Consider the following 16,385-nt stretch of genomic DNA (forward strand, 5'->3'; position numbering starts at 1 on the left):
CAGATTATCAGATATGCCGGACTATCAGAAGGGAGGGCTATGAGGGGTCTGGAGTGGGGTGGGAGGAGATGCCACTCCAGACCCCTCATAGCCCCCCCTTACGATAGTCCGGCTCTGCCCCAGGCATCCCTGATTCAGCCGCTGCTGGTCAGTTTCAGCAGCAGCTGAATCGGGGATGCCTGCAATAGAGCAGCTGGGGTGCTGCCGGGTTGGTCCCGCAGCACAGAGGGGTGGCGCTACCGGACCAACCCCGCAGCACCCCATCTGCTCTGCCCCAGGCGTCCGGATTCAGCCTGCTGCTGAAACTGACCAGCAGCGTCAGTTTCAGCAGTGGCTGAATCCCAACGCCTGGGGCAAAGCAGCTGGGGTGCTGCCGGGTTGGTCCTGTAGCGCCGCCCCTCGGCGCTGCGGGACCAACCCAGCAGCACTCTAGCTGCTCTGCCCCAGGGGTCCCCAAGAGCAGCTGGGGTGCTGCCGGGTTGGTCCCACAGCCCCGAGGGGCAGCGCTACGAGACCAACCTGGCAGCACCCCAGCTGCTCTGCTCCCGGCTTCCCCGATTCAGCTGCTGGTCAGTTTCAGCAGCAGCTGAATGGGGGAAGCCTGTCCGGCTGCCCCAGAACTTCCGGGTTCCTGATGGTGCCGGACCATCAGGAGTCCCGGAGCATTGGATGCTGGACTAATGGAGTTTTACTGTATTCATAGTACTATCCACCCTCCACCCCGTGGCATGCCATCTCTGAGGATGTGGCCTTGGAGATTAATGGGTAGGGCCTGGTGTGGCAGTGGTTGGGCCCCCTCACACTGCCTGTGGCTCCCTTGAAGGCTGTAGTTGTAATGATGTTACATCACGGGTCTCAAACTCACGGCCTGCGGACCAGCCCTGGCCGGAGAAGTTGCACAATGTGGCCCAAGAGGCCCCACCCTGAGCACAATCCCACTGGATGATTTCTGGCCAGAAACCAGAAAATGGGAGCTGCTTGCTGGAATAACAGGCAGCCAAGAAGAACCACACCCCCTCTCCTCGGCTCGTTTATTCAATGAAGCACATGGCCAGGCAAGCAGGCAGGCTGGCAGGGAAACGTTTTAAGCTCTGCAAGCATTAGCTCTGCAGGTAGGCAGGCACGTTTGGCAGCTGGCAGGGAAATCTCTTGGCCACAGCATGTTTCTGGCACCTCAGCCCTTTCTTGCCCCAACTCTCTGCCCCCCCCCCCCCCCCACTCAACATACCCAAACCCTCTGTCCCCCTCTTGCACCTACACCCCCTTCCAGATCTGGCATCCCAATCTCCTGCCCCAGATCACAATCCCCTCCAACCCTAGGTCACATCCCAAAACCCTGTACTCCAGTACCCTGTCCTAGGTCACAACCACCTCCTTCTGCCAAACTCCCTTCCAGACTCCAGTCTCTCCTGCACCCCAATTCCTTACCCCAAGCTCCCTTCTGCACTCAACCTACATCTCAGACCCCGCATTGCCTCCATTAATATAACAGAAGAGCACGGCTCTCAACCACTTTCCAAAATCTGGGAGTGGCCACCCATCAAAAAATATGTCCACCCTCTAGCATAACAGCACACAGAGGACTGCCATGCTGAGAATACAGTCAGCAAAATTTCACTGGAAGGAAGAGATGTGAAAGCACTGTGGAAAAACACTCAACATACTGAAAGCAAGTGAAACACATGAGGTGTTCTTCCCATGTCATGGTCTACTTAGTTTCACAAAGAAGGAAAAAGCTGCATTACAAACCTTTGTGAAGGTTTAATATAAAAAAAGAGTTGCCAGGTTGTAGGCACTTGCAGATTTCCACATAAGAATATCATCTATTCCCTCATTAGTTGCATGGAACAGCAGGTACGCTGACACGGTTACATTTTGCTGAGGAAAACCAAGCCAGTAAAACTTCTGGCCTAAGAAATTGGAAAAATATTCCTTCTGTTGATTTCAGCAAGCAGTAGCATTAAAAAGTGATGCAGTTTCAGCTTTTGCTAGAAGTGTCATTTCTATTGGATATGAGGTGTTTGCCAGCAACCTTCATAGCATGCTCATTTTTTCGACAAGAGAGTCAGTCAAAACTGGTGTACTCAAAGCAGATTATGCTTCTGAGTGAATCCAGTCAACTTTACAATGAATCACACTGCAGCTCATGAGGGGGGAAAGAAAATTTCATCCAGCTTTAAGAAATTCCATTCCACTATCTAAAAAAAACAAACAAAAAACCCCACACAACTTACCAAGCATCTCTTCATCTGGAAAGACTGGACCTTTACAGCCTGAATAGCTTCATCCAGGAGCTTCTCCTGCTCATCTTGAGGAGACTGCTGTGTTGTTGGCTAAGGGAAGAAAGAAAAGGGAAAAAAATGCCAAGTGTAACTATTTATGGTTCTTGTCAAAACTGGATTCTTATTTTGACCATGAATGTCCTCTGGGCTTCTACAAACAGAAAAATATTTCTGAATTGGGATTTATCACAGTCCTTCACTTAGGGATTGTCTGCAATTCTGAGACTATGCTGGCACAGATATGCTGGTATAGGCCAGTGAACCAAACTGAAACAGGTGCAGAAAGGCTAACTAAGATAACCAGAAAAATGGAAAAATCTACCTTATGAGTAGGCATTATCAAATTCACAGACATGAAAAATGTGTCATTAATCCAAAATCTATTCTGTGTGTGTTTTCACCATTATTATTATACAGGATTCACAGAGAAGACAATGTTTCCTAAATTGTAGGTCCTGACACCAAAGTGAGTTGCAAAGGGGTCACATGATTACTGTAGGGGGGGTCACATTGCCACCCTTACTTCTGCATTGCATCCAGAACTGGGCAGCAGGAAAGGAACAGCTGTCGGTGAGTCACTCAGCTCTGAAGGCAGCACCCAGCCAGCAGCAATGCGAAAGTAAGGGTGGCAACACCAGACCATGCCACTTTTGCAGAACCGCCTTCAGGGCTGGGCAGCCAGGGAGTGGCAGATGCTGACTAAGGGCTCATCTCTACAGGCAGCAGTACAAAAGTAAAGGTGGCTATCCCATGCCATGCTTACTTCTACGCTGCTGCTGGCAATGGCTCGGTCTTCAGAGCTGGGCTCCTGACCAACAGCTGCCACTCTCCAGCTGCCCAGCTCTGAAGGCAAGGCTGCCATCAGCAGCAGTGCAGAAAGGTAGCAATCCTAAGATCTCCCCATACACACCCAACTCCTTTCTGGGTCAGGATGGCTACAATTACAACACTGTTCAATTGCAGATTTAAAAAGTTCACAGCATGAAATGTACTATTTTGTTTTAAAAAACCTATGACTATGAAACTGACCAAAATGGACCATGAATATGGTAGAGCTCTACTCATGAGAGGAGACCCAAAGACCTTGGGTTGTTCAACCTAAGCTAAAAAGTCTGAGAGGAGACAGGATTGTTCTCTATAAACAGATAAGAGAAATAAATCCTCTCCCTCCCTGGTATTTATTTAAGTTTATATCCAACTGTTCTTGTGTCCACACTGGTACTAAACTGTCCATCAACAAATTTAGGCTTGAAATTAGACAAAAGGTTTCTTATCAAAGGAATATAGCTCTTGAGCAATTTTCCAAAGGGAGTAGGTGGGGTAAAAAAATGGCTTCAAGATTGAGTGTGATACGTTTATGAAGGGGATGTGTAAGACTGTCTACGATGGCATACAAGGCAATCTGCAACTGCTAGCAGATATTTGCAATGGCTGATGATCGGACACCAGACGGGAATGGCACTGAGTTATTACAGAGAACTCAATCCAATAGCCAGACCCTTGGGAAACTGTTCACAAGCTCAAGATCTAACAATGACATATTTGGGACAGGAAGGAATTTTCATCTGGTTGGACTGGCAAACACCTCAAGGGGTTTTGCCTTCTTTTCTGATGTATGAAGCATGGTTGATTTGCAGGTTTAAAATAGTGTAAATCAGGGGTGGCCAACTTGCAGCTCTTTGATTACAAAAATGCAGCTCCTGCAAGTACCGCTCAGCCCAGCCACTCTGCGCAAGGTGCACCAGCACCTACTTATGGCTGGGCTGCTCTGAGCCACATTCCAGCACAAGCTCACGGCCAGGCCGCTCTGCGCACACGCCCCAGCCAGCACATGCACAGCCCCTGCCAGCCCCGGAGCATCTTGTGTTGCTTCCCCCGACACAACTCCCACTGCCCCAGCACCTCCTTATGGCCAGGCTGCTCTGTGCTGCATTCACACCCCAGCCAGCACATGCTCAAGGCCAGATGCTCAGCACATGCGCCCAGGGCCTGGAGGGAGACACGCATGGCGGTAGCAGCGGCTCTGGGACTCAGGCATAAGGTTGGGGGGGGGGGGGGGGAGGAGTGTTCCTGGCTCTGGGGGAAGGGAGTAGGAATCCCACGACTGCATGCCCACTCAAACTTCAGGAAGCATGCAGCTGTCATGGGGAGCAGAGTAAGAGCATACACTTTCTGAGAAGTTGAAGCAGACATTCTCTCCCAGGAGACAGACAGACAGACACACTCACTATGCAGGCAGGGGGAAAGAAGTCCCCAGCTGAGCGACTGACCCAGCATTTCAGGAAGTGTGCCAGCTGTTTAGAGAGGCGGGGAAGAGCAGCCTGTGCACTTCCTGAGATCTGGGATTCCCATGTACCGGCCAAGCTGTCCCGGTCTCCTCCCCATTGCCAGACCTGCCTTCCCCCCCCCCCCCCCCCGAGCACCCTGCCACCTGCCCCAGCAGCACCCATCAGCAGAGTTGGGGCTTGCGGGCCGGGGGGGGGGGGGAATTGAGGGGTTGGTTTTTTGCATCTCACTTGTGGCCCCAACTAACTTTTCTGTTGGTCAGTGATCCTTGACTCAAAACAGGTTCCCTGCCCCTCTCATAAAGGCAGACAATGCTGAAACATGTTGTGTTTGACATGTAAAAAGGAAGCCTGGACAACAAGCCCCCAACTGGGGCCAAGCCCCCCATCTGGCTGCAGCATCATAACACTCTTCCACCCCATCCCGGACCCCAAACCTGAGCCTATCATACACTGGAATACCGTCCTGAAAACTCTCATTCCAAAAACTCTTGCACTCCCACATCCACAAGCCTGCATCTTGCTCAGCACCCCAACCCTCCATCTGACCCCATTATTCTCCATCCTGGAGCCCCCTCCCCAAACCAGCATCCCCCTTATCTACTTTCTCTTGCACCCAAATCCCCTCTCAGAGCTTGCACCTCTTACCCCTTGACACACCCAAATCCTTCATTCCCAACCCAGAGCCTGCACCTCCTGTTTCAACCCAGTGAGAGTGTCTCTTGTCCAAAATGTCCTGTAATGTTATTTTTATCACTATATTTTGTGTAATACACACACACACACACACACACACACACACACACACACACACACACACACACACACAGTGCTTTCTTTGTGATGGTACGCCCCGGACCAGCATCCTGGCACCTATTTCCCTTGCATAACTTTAATGAATTGCATTCCCTTCGGGAGTACCAGTTGGGGAAATGCAGGTATTAATGCGTGCCCCCAGTGCGGCACTTTTTGGGGGGAGGGAGGCAGGGGCTCAACCACTCCCCTCCTCCCCCCCACCCACCCATGGCTCTTCTCACTTTATCCACTGCTATTTTGTCTCTTTGTCTCTACCAGATTGGCCACCCCGGATGTAAATGGTGGAGAGACTGCAATTTGAAGTCTTTAAATCTTTTCAGTAACTAAGCCAGAGTTTAGGGGTCCATGATGGGGGGGGGAGGGGAGGGAAGAACAGCAGAAGGTAAGGTTCTGTGGCCCACAATGTGAAGGATAACAGATTAAGTGATCATGATAGTGCCTTTTAACTTTGAAGTCTATAAATCTGTGAGCACAAATAGCAGCCTACACCAACATAAGGAGATTTTTGTTTTATGCAGGAACTAGGGATGTTAAATTTAGTTTAATCAACTAATAACTAGTTGATGGATTTTCTATTGACTCATCGATAAGTAGGGGAGCCGCAGCAGGGTTAGCTCCTGGGCCGGATACTAACTCTGCTGAGGCTCTGCCTTTTAAAATGTATTAAGAGTCTACTGGCTCTTCATACATTTAAAAGGCTAAAGAGCAGCAGGGGGGACCCAGCATGAGCCAGGAATCAGCTGTCACAGCTTGCACCAGGTCCCGCCCCGCTGCACTTCTGATTTTTAAACGTATTAACAGTCGGCAAGAATCAGCTGATTCCTGGTTCACACCCAGTTCCCGCTATAACCCCTGCCACTCCTGCGCCCTGCAGAGACGGTGCTGGGAGGAGCCAGCTTTTAAGCCATCTCCCCCCAGCACCGGCTCCTGCTCCCCACATTGCAGCAAGGTGGGTAGGGGAAGCAAGTAGTCAAGGGACTAGTCGATTATCCAATAAGATTTTGCTTATTAGATAATTGACTAGTCACTTCCCTCCCACATAGGAACACTACTTCCCTGAGCAAAGCTGGCTATATTGATGGAAGCTCTACTGTTTGGTGGGTTCTCTCACAGATGTAACTGTGTAATATAGTGCAACTTTTCAGTGTAGAACAGACCTTAGAATAAGCCCGTGGAAGTTTTACCTTCTTCACATGCCCACATCTGAGAGGTAGTCATTACACTGAGGAGGTAGTAAAACAGAGCTCTGGTTGAGTAACACCACCAAATCACCTGCCAAAAGGAACATGTGGTTTTGCCTGCTTTGTTAGGCCTCCCCTTATGCATTGTGATGTCCATTTTTTTCCAGCCATAGGCTTTTTTAAAGGTAACAACAGGCCAGTGATCTACTGTTGTGAGATGGGAAACAGCCTTACATGAGTTGGCTGCTTTTAAAAGAAAAGTAGACTGATCAAGTGCTAAAAAAGATTTTTACTTTTGCCGCACCAGAAGACTCTTTAGGGTTCTACTATTACATGTAATACACAAATGAATAGCACTTTTCCTTGTCAAATTTAAGTTCCACTCAGAGATGTGATTTTCTCCATGGCACAATATTGCCTATGCAACTTGGAACTAGGGATGTTAAAAAGCAGTTAATCAGGTAACCGCATAATCACTGAAAATAACTATAAAATTGCTGAAAATTTCAGTACCCATACGCTCTGAAGTATAAGCTTTGAATGGCAGTGTCCACAGCACAGTCGGTGCGGATTCAGAGGCAGCAGAACAGGGCAGCAGCCAGCTCCTGGTGCATTAATGGCTCCCAGCAAAATACAACGTTTCAAAAACACATTACGGTACAATCTGCCTAGTGAACAACCTCCATCTCTCCTCCCTCAACTGCAGGACAAGGATTTTGCCTCAAGAATGATCAGTGGAGTAGAAGTGTCCATTGACTAAGAGCTTCCTTCAGAAGTGAAGCCACCTGTAGTTGGTGCAGCAACACCCACTCTCACAAACCTGATCCGTGTACAAGTTAGGAGTGCTTCTAAACAGGGAAGAAAAACACAAAAAGTATGTTGCTACATTAATATTAGCATTCGCCATAATCTTACAGCTATAGCCACATATAACCTTCTTCACCTTGTAAAAGTGAGTCCAGCTCAGAACAGAGGAAGAGTTTTGGGTTATGTAGGGCCATTTTTGGAGGTACTGCCAGCACAATGGAAGAACATCCACCCACTTTACTTCTCCACAGCAAAGCCATTGGATACAATGGAAACAAGCCTAATGTTCACCTAAGACAAGCAGGTGCTGGGCGCTTTGTGAAACAAACATTTGGCCAGAATAAAGCATGGCAAGGCTATTGGCTGCACCCCTACTGCCATCCACGACACATTCAGAGGTAGCGTATGGCTGCTCCCCTCTCCAGAGCATTAAGATCAAAGACGCACTCAAAATCACAGCATTTGTCTCTGTGCAGAATTACAAGCTGTTACTAAGGATGTGACAATCCCATTTTAATAGGTAAGCAGTTAAAGTTTAAGTGGTTAACCTATTAAATGGGACCTGCGGGACTGGAGCAGCTCCTACCTGTTAAGAGTAACAGGCAAGCCTCACCGTAAAGGATGAGGTTACAGGTGTCATTAGAATGTTCAGCTCCTTCAGTAAGTGACCCCAAAATATGTTTCTCCTGTGTTCTATTACTTCTGTTCTCCTGCTTTATAGCTCTTAGCCCTGATGAATCCAGTACGCTTCAGCTTTTAAACTAATTTAGGTCCTTCTCATGGATTTAGATGCCAGACAGCCTTCAGAAACTGTTCACAGTCTAAGCAGAGACCAAACAATCTTTTCACTGACACCAACATTAATAGGATTGTGCCATATCCATGGAGACACAGAAATTCACTGTATCAGTAATGTGCAGTCAAGATGACACACTTAAATTACAGTATCACAAGCACATCCACCGCAAGGAAACAGATACAAGTACGTACTCCATAACTCTACCTCAAATAAAGTCTTTTTCTTTGCCCACACACTAAGCAGGGGACTGGAGACAACACTCCAGCCACAAGGAAGCTGTAAGGCTAGGAGACTTGCAACAAAGCTAAAGTGCCAGCACACCCCTAGTTCCACAGGCCAGCAGGAGGAAGCAGCTCAGCAAGGCAGCACAGAGAAGTTCCATCCCTGTGCTCGCTTACAGAGGTCAACCCTGTCGCTCCAATTGTCCACTATTCCTAGCCAATGGAAGTGGTGGCAAGGATGGTACCTGCAAGTGCAGGGTGATGTGGAGCCATCTGTGATCCCCAGAAGCTGTGCCAAGTAGGTGCCCTACTCCCAATGCCTCCCACCTAGACTCTCACCCCTATTCCCCCAGCCCATTCCCTGGCAGCCTGCTCCAGCACACTGAATAACTCATTTTTGGGCCCCACCTCTGAGCTTCAAGGGGGCCTCAATCTACTAGCCCCAGTTCCTCAGAAAAGTTAATCCAGCTCTAAGCCTGATGCACTCCAGCACATGAAGGAAGGGAGAGTGGGGGTGGTGAGTAAGGGGAGTGAGGTGAGTGTCTTTTTTCTACATCTCAATTGGGGACCTCATCTGTTAGGGGCTTCTCTCTCTCTCACTTAGGGTCAGGTCAGTGAGGGGTAGGGAGAGTTGTGCATGATTCTCACTTGTGTGGCCCCAACTCATTTTTCTGTGGTATGGTGGACCTGACCAAGAAGATTCCCCATCCCTGTTTTAGGATAAAGCCTCATTTCATTCACATACGAGTAAGCCTTAGTTTTGATTATGTAAGATTTTTACCCAAATTCTGTGCCTATAGACAGTTTTAAACAAGGCATTGCCATCTCTAAGCACAGAATGCATGCTGGTGTAACATCTATCCATAGCTTGGTCCTGGCCCAGGTCCTTGAACAAAGCAGCATGACACAAACTACAAAACACAAACAATCGAATTTGTTTAAGGAACAAGACATACGTAATTGCAAGAACTCCTATTTTCCTCCCTCACTCAAGTGTTTGGGTATAAAAACCACATAATTATCTTCACTCCTTTCAGCTGAAAAAGGAAAAAACAAATTATGTACTAGTTACAAAAATGTAGTGCTTAAGTGTATAGTGCTAAAACAACAGCTGCAGAGGGATATGGCTGGGCTGCCTATACAAAAGAAAGCACATGAAAAACTACATTCAAATAATCACATTCAAAAGTATATATTTGATGCCATCACAATTTCTTGCTAACATTATAGTTCTATTGTTTTCTTATACTAACACATGAGTTATTTTATTTTAAAAGACAGACCATGGTGAAAATCACTTCCCAGCACAGTCAAGTTACTACTACTATTCAACTTATAATGTCATCAAAATTAATTTACAGTCAGAGATTCACATCACATTTTATGCCCATTCCCAAACTGAAGAACAAAGATTACTCCCCAGGGTATAGTGCAGTCTCCAGTACTAAAGAAAGATGATGATGTAGTACTAGCAAGTGCACTAAAGAAAGGCACTTCTTTAGTGTGATTAACACCTAGGTCCTGTTCATGCTGAAAGGAAAACCTATACTAGCGATCACTATGTTTAAATATGGGATGTTGCAGTGGTATAGCGAGGTAGGAGGATGGTAAGTGACTCAGGTGCGCAGAACAGAGGAGGGAGGAGACAACAGAGCAGGTCAGATTTCCCTTGAAGAGACAAAGCGTGGTTCCTCTCAAACTTACCCAGGCGCAGCCAGTACACTCACTCTGTGTCAGTCATACACTCCCAGTCTGTGCCACACTATCTCTGTGCCCCACACAGTCACATACACACTGCCACACACACTTAATCTTTGTTACAAAGTCTGTTTCACGCACAAAGCAACTCTTTCATACTCACACACACTCAGCCTCTCTCTGTAGCCCCCACCCATTCTGGGGGGCCAAGAGCTGGCTCACAATCACAACCAAGATCAAGGTTTGGTTATACCAGAAAAACCAGAAGTGCTGGGAATAGGACTGTTTTCCGTAACATGGAAAGGGAAGAGCTGTTTGGAGGGACACTCTAATCACAGTGGCCACTGGGAACAGTGAGGCCCCAGGGGAAAAGCTGTAATGCAGAATGACCACTGAGAGCTGCCCTACCACCAACGGAGTGGGCAGTAGGGCTGGGGCTTCGCCATCATGCCGGTCATGAGACTGAGTAAGTGGGAAACCCCTGCCCAGGAGAAAGGGGCAGCGAAGAGGAAGACAGCCCCCACGGGCACTCAGGGACAAACTGGTGGATGGGGTGTAAAACCCTTGCTGCCCTGGTCTGCCCCCAAGGAGAAGCCAGACGCCACCTGTCGCATGCCCTGACCCTCCCCCTTCTCCCAAACTCCTGCCCTGACTCCTGCACTCCCATTCCCATCCTGAGCCCCTGCTCACCACCCAACCCTCATTCTTGCACCCCCACCTCACATTTCCAAGTCCTTGCCCTGACTCCTGCACCCCCTACATTGCCAGCCCCCTGCTCTGAAGGATCTGGGCAACATCAGGTAAGTCTTCTAGTGAAAAGTTCCAGAGAGAGTTGGTTGTGGAAAGCAAATGAGTGGAGACTGTCCTTCAGAGATTGCAAATTTAGGGCAGGTTGTTCATAAGAAAATACAGCCAATCAGGAAAGTATTGAGTTATTTTCTCAGCCAAGCTCATCCCTCTTTGTATTGCCCATGTCCAGTGATGCCTTCCAGATAGATGTCCCTTGATCATCTGATGGCATCAAACATGTACTGCTGCATCAGCTGACATAGCATTGACCAATTCCACATTTGCTCAACCCTCACTTGTTTCGGTTCCCAAATACCTAGCACTCCAACGATCAGTGCATGAGCATGGTAGACCCTGGCTTTCAAGATACTGTACACAAGGATGTATTTCTCTAGTTTTTGAGATCAGGCACCACGGAATGACTGGGTCCTGTTCTCAAAGGGCACTGCTGTGACATCCTCCATGATGATATCCTTCCCAGCCTCACTGGTGACGACTATGCCCGGTTGCAGTTGGCTGTGCATTGTGGAAATGCTGGAGTTCATAATCTTCCCCAGAGGTAGTAGGATGGCTCTGACAAGTTGATCTGGACGGCACCGTATCACAGCAGCCAGGCTCTGGAGCGGGGCTTTCAGCTACACAAGATATGGCATCACATCTCATTGGCATCACCACGTTTCTTGCATCACTTGTCCCAATTCCCATTGCAGATGGCTCTGGATGCAGTTGAGCCAGGCCTGTTAAACAAACCTTCAGTTGGCAAGTCAGGTGAAGCTGCCCCGGGGAGCAAGTAGTTGCCAGTGTTTCACTTGCATGTCATCACAAACCCTTTTGTCCTGGTCCAGCTTCTGTTTCAGGTTTTCTATGTACTGGCACTGGATGGCATCTTCCACGGTTCTCTCTTGCTTGGTTCTGATTCTCAAAGTAATGAATGTGCACTCTGTGTGCGTCACCTATGGTACTAGGACTCCCAGCTCCTAGCATTCCTAGCACTATGTCCAGCAGCAGCTGATAAGCTTCTCCAATCATGTAAAATTGCTAGCACTAGACCAGAGTGACGCAAAGTCTCCCTCCCTCTTCCGATTCATCTTCCAGATCAACTCCCTCTGTTATTGTAGTGTCTGTTCTACAGCAGCATAGCTGCAGCACCCGTGGAGAACATGTCCTAAATACACATTTTGAACTAGTCTCCAAATGATCATATACTGTTTCTCAAGTTCCATACATACTTTTCCACTGCCTGACTAGGTAGCATTTTTTTTGTCCTTGCATGTTCATGATTGTCATAATGGTCACTATCTAGTATATATTTGACTGATAGTGTCAGTCTGTCCATTAAGAACTCCGCAACGGTAAGAGCTAGAACCACCAAATTCTGTAGGCAGCTTCCTCTTATCAAAACAAAGCAAGGTCAGGTTCTGGTTGTCAGGAAACTGATGCCTGGAATGGGTTTGCTTTGCATAAAACTATACAGAATGACAAGACAGGTGAAAGGGGCTGGTGGGTGGCATCCCTGCCCCCCCTCCCCCCAGGCACCCTTCAGGGAGGGCTGAAGCTCCCTCTTCCCTCCCAATTCATCTGGAAACATTGCTGGCTGTTCACCCACGGGGAAGTGCACAGTTTGCTAGATTCCCTCACTCTAGCTGTGGAGGTGGGGGGGAGAGTAGAGAAAGAGAAAAAGAGAGAGACAGACAGACGAACCTGCACCTGCCCCACTCAGGTGGCATGCACACCTCCCCTGGCTGTCACCAACGTAGTTGTCATGGAGAGACATTTCTCCCTCCGCCCCAAGCTGCTGTGGTAAGGACTACCCCAACCCTCTCTTTCCCCAGGGAAGCCTGCATACTGAACCCCTTCCTCCTAGCTCCACCAATTATTTAAAGGAAGGAAAACAAATTAAGTTAAGAATCAGAGCAATTCCAGCTAAATCTACTAGTGAATTTATAAAAGAAAGTTATGAGCATTCTCTCCTTTCTAAATTACTGGTGTGTATTTTGTTAGTTTTGTCACTGAGGGCGTACAATACAATCACCTTTTCAACCTGCATCTACTACAGGTAGCATTCAGGGAGTCAAACGAATTAGAGAGTCATCCTGAATAGGAAGGATATAAATGATTACACAAACACACTACAGATGAATCTAAGGACAACTTACTGTGTACTTGATTTTTAGCAGACTGTTTGGCATAAGCAGATTAGTGGAAAGCGTGATGAGCTACTGAATGATCCAGAAAAGGTAGGTCAGGAACATCAGCTCTCTCTCTCCCATATAACACAAGAGTAACAGAATATTCAGTGGGGAATTTTAAGTGTAGCATTCACTGCCACAAGAAGCCACTAATGTCAATAAGCTAACAAGATTCAAAACATGATTGGCTATTTATTTGGCTATTAAGAATATCTATAGTTAACACAATTTTACCGAAGTGATAGTAAACCATTTGATTTAAGGCTTAAACCAATCTCCAAATATTAGGGATCGTAAAGGGGAGCAGATTATCCCATATCTTCCTACTGCAGAATTCTTACACTTTCTCTGAACCCTATTAAAATAGTATACTCAACTAGATGAAAATCAGATCTGATCTAGCATGGCACTTCTAGCAGGGATGTGAATGTGTACCCATGGTACACCATTAATCAATGAGCCTGGGCATTACCCAATGAGCTCCTGGTTACATGAAGCTCCACCTGCCTCATTCCATGCTGCTGCATCTTTATCCCATAAGGCAGGGGAGGGGGGGAGGAGAAAGAGGGGGAAGAGACAAGCGGAGCACTGGATCCCACAGAGTTGCCTGCCTCATATGCTGCTGCCTCTGATAAATGCATTTTAACATCCCTACTTCCTAGGTGCTAAAAATATAAGAAAGGTTGTAAGAACTTGCAACTATTCAGTTAACAACTACCACAATGCATTTTTAGAAGGATAGAGATAAGATTAAACATTGAACTTCATGTTGTCATCGCCTTACTTGACTATTTAGCCACACAATGCCAAATCCTGTTTTTTCCCCTCTTTTGCAAAGTTTCAGAGCTAAACAGCTTTTACTTTACAAGATGTGTGGTAAGTAAGAGAAGATATTTGCCTCATTCACTGCATGCCATCACTAGTTTTTTCCATATCTCCTTGTCAAATTTCAGGTTTGGCTCCCTAGTTGTTCCAACAGTAAGGCTGTCTGAAAACTAGGGCTGTAAGTGACTAGTCAGCTACCCGATAAGCTTAGGCTTATCAGGTAGTCAAGTTACTATTCAACTACAGGCAGTCCCCGGGTTACATGGATCCAACTTACATCAGATCCCTACTTACAAACGGGGTGAGGCAACTCCGCACTAGCTGCTTTTCCCCCTAGCAGACCAGGGAGACGCGAAGCTAGCGCCCCACCCAGCAGACCAGGGAGACGCGGAGCGGCTTTTCTCAGCAGACACCTCAGCTTGAGAATAAAGGACTGAGGGAAGTGAGGTGTGGGAGAATAAAACTGAGCTCTGGAGAAATGTTTGGCTAGAGTTTCCCCTACAATATGTACCAGTTCCGACTTACATACAAATTCAACTTAAGAACAAACCTACAGTCCCTATCTTGTACATAACCCAGGGACTGCTTGTAGTTGCTTCCCCCCATCCCTTGCGCATTGGGGAACCCAGGGGCACAGGGCAGGGAGAGCCAGCTTAAAAGCCAGCTCCCCCCTGCATTCTCTCTGCAGGGATGGCAGGGAAGGCAGAGGTGCAGCCAAGAATATGGGGTGAGCGGAGACTGCGCTGGGTCACAACTGCTGCACCGCCATCCTGAGGCACAGCAGTCAGGATCTGGGGCTAGAAGGTACTGCTTGAGTCCCCCCTTGCTCCGGGTTCTCCACTGCACCTCTTCCTTTTAAATGCTGTAAAAACCCTGCAGGCAGCTCTTACTACATTTAAAAGGCAGAGGCACAGCAGGGATAGCGAGTGCCCCGCCCCACCCCACCACCCCTTATCCACTACTCATTACTTGATTAATCAAAATTTAACATCCCTACTGAAAACAAGACTAAACTTAACAATGCTTTTAGTATCCGTGTCCTTCAAATGCTGAACTGTTTTTGATCAAACTATGCCAAAGAAAATTCAGTTTTAGTTAGAGACCTAGACTGCAAGTGATCAGCCTAAACAAATAATTGAGTGATTGTAGAGAGCACATTGGAATGAGAACAGTAGTGCCATCCTAATCATACCTTAAGTATTACCAATACTTTTACTGTGCCACTCCTGCTACTAGCAAGCAGCACTTAAAACTTCAACCACGAAAGCATTATTAGGGAACCACAATGATAAAATACATACATCCAAAGTACATTCAAATATTTTGTTGTCAAATTCAACAGTACCTAGATAATTATTAGTGGATTAGTGGTTATAATGTGCACTGACAATTTACATGTTAGTCAAGAAACTCAGAAAGATTTATGAACATGCATTAACCCCAAGGAGGACAGCAAACATTCTTCTGCCCATTTCACAGATAGGCAAAGAAATAATGGGCCACATTTTCTCCTTAAACATCTTTGCATCAAAGTTAGCCACTGTAGTTTCAGGAGATTCCCTACATTTCCACAGCAACCTAGCTAAGGACTGAACTGGACCAGACCCAGTAACATCAAGATAAAGGAACGTCAGCCTTAACAACACCAACACCAACACCACCACCACCCACCCACCCACACACACCCCACCACGCTTAGAGATTACTGCGCCTCATCCAAAGCATAAACAAGGTCTCAGCCTCCACACAAGCGAGCTCAGCGCCTCCAGCTACAGGCTGAGCAGAGCACGGTGAAGGGAACGAGCTGCCTAATGCAACAGTGACATTGCCGCAGGAGAGGGGCAGTTACACGCTAGCCCTTGCCGTGGTTTGCCCAGCAGCGGTGCCTGAGCACGGATAACGTTTTACGGCACTTGCCCGTGCCCAGGGCACGCGGACACCGACCGCCCCTGCACAGGAACCGCCCTACCCCCCACTCCCGCGGCGCAGACCCCTCCCGGATCATCCTACCCCGCAGAGAGGGGGCCTGTGGGCGAGACCGCCCCTCCCACCTGGGAGCCCGGGCCCTGAACGATAAGGCGCCTGCCCCTCACCCCAGCGCAGCAAGGCCAACCGCCTCCCCCGGGCCGGGCCCGGCCCCACGCAGCGCTGCAGCCCCCGCCTGCAGCCCGCGGCCCGCCTGAGCCTCGAGCCGCCACCTCCCAGCCCAGCTCCTGGCTCGCAGCCCAGCCCCGCTCACCATGATCGCCTGCAACCCGCGGCCAGCACCAGCCCTAGCCCAGCCAGCGTCCCTCAGTCATGTGACTCCGCAGCCCCCTCTGCAAGCCCCGCCTCGCCACCACAGCGGTCCCTCGTCATTGGCCGCCTCCGAGGAAGTCAAAGGATCAAGGCTGATTGGTTCTCAGTGAACCACGATTGACGCGCGGGGCAGCCAATCCGCTTCAGGAACGCTCCCCGCCAAGGCGGGGGCTCACCCCCCCGCGCTGGGCGCGC

At 48.4% G+C, this 16,385-nt stretch overlaps 1 protein-coding gene across 2 annotated transcripts in view; it reads right to left on the reverse strand.

The window, feature by feature from the left end:
* The window catches only part of VPS35 (VPS35 retromer complex component), a 45,195-nt gene extending 28,917 nt beyond the window's left edge, over positions 1-16,278 (reverse strand). The window contains exons 1-2 of one of the 2 annotated variants that reach the window (XM_006121197.4): positions 16,132-16,278; positions 2,235-2,333 (exon numbers count right to left, since the gene is read on the reverse strand). In XM_006121197.4, the coding sequence (XP_006121259.1) occupies positions 2,235-2,333; positions 16,132-16,134 (102 nt within the window). In that variant the 5' untranslated portion in view covers positions 16,135-16,278. The remainder of the gene's footprint in view (positions 1-2,234; positions 2,334-16,131) is intronic. The other variant, XM_006121196.4, reaches the window with a different exon arrangement.
* Between the last annotated feature and the right edge of the window lie 107 nt (positions 16,279-16,385).

Source organism: Pelodiscus sinensis, chromosome 12, assembly GCF_049634645.1.
Source record: "Pelodiscus sinensis isolate JC-2024 chromosome 12, ASM4963464v1, whole genome shotgun sequence".
NCBI lineage: Eukaryota > Metazoa > Chordata > Testudines > Trionychidae > Pelodiscus > Pelodiscus sinensis.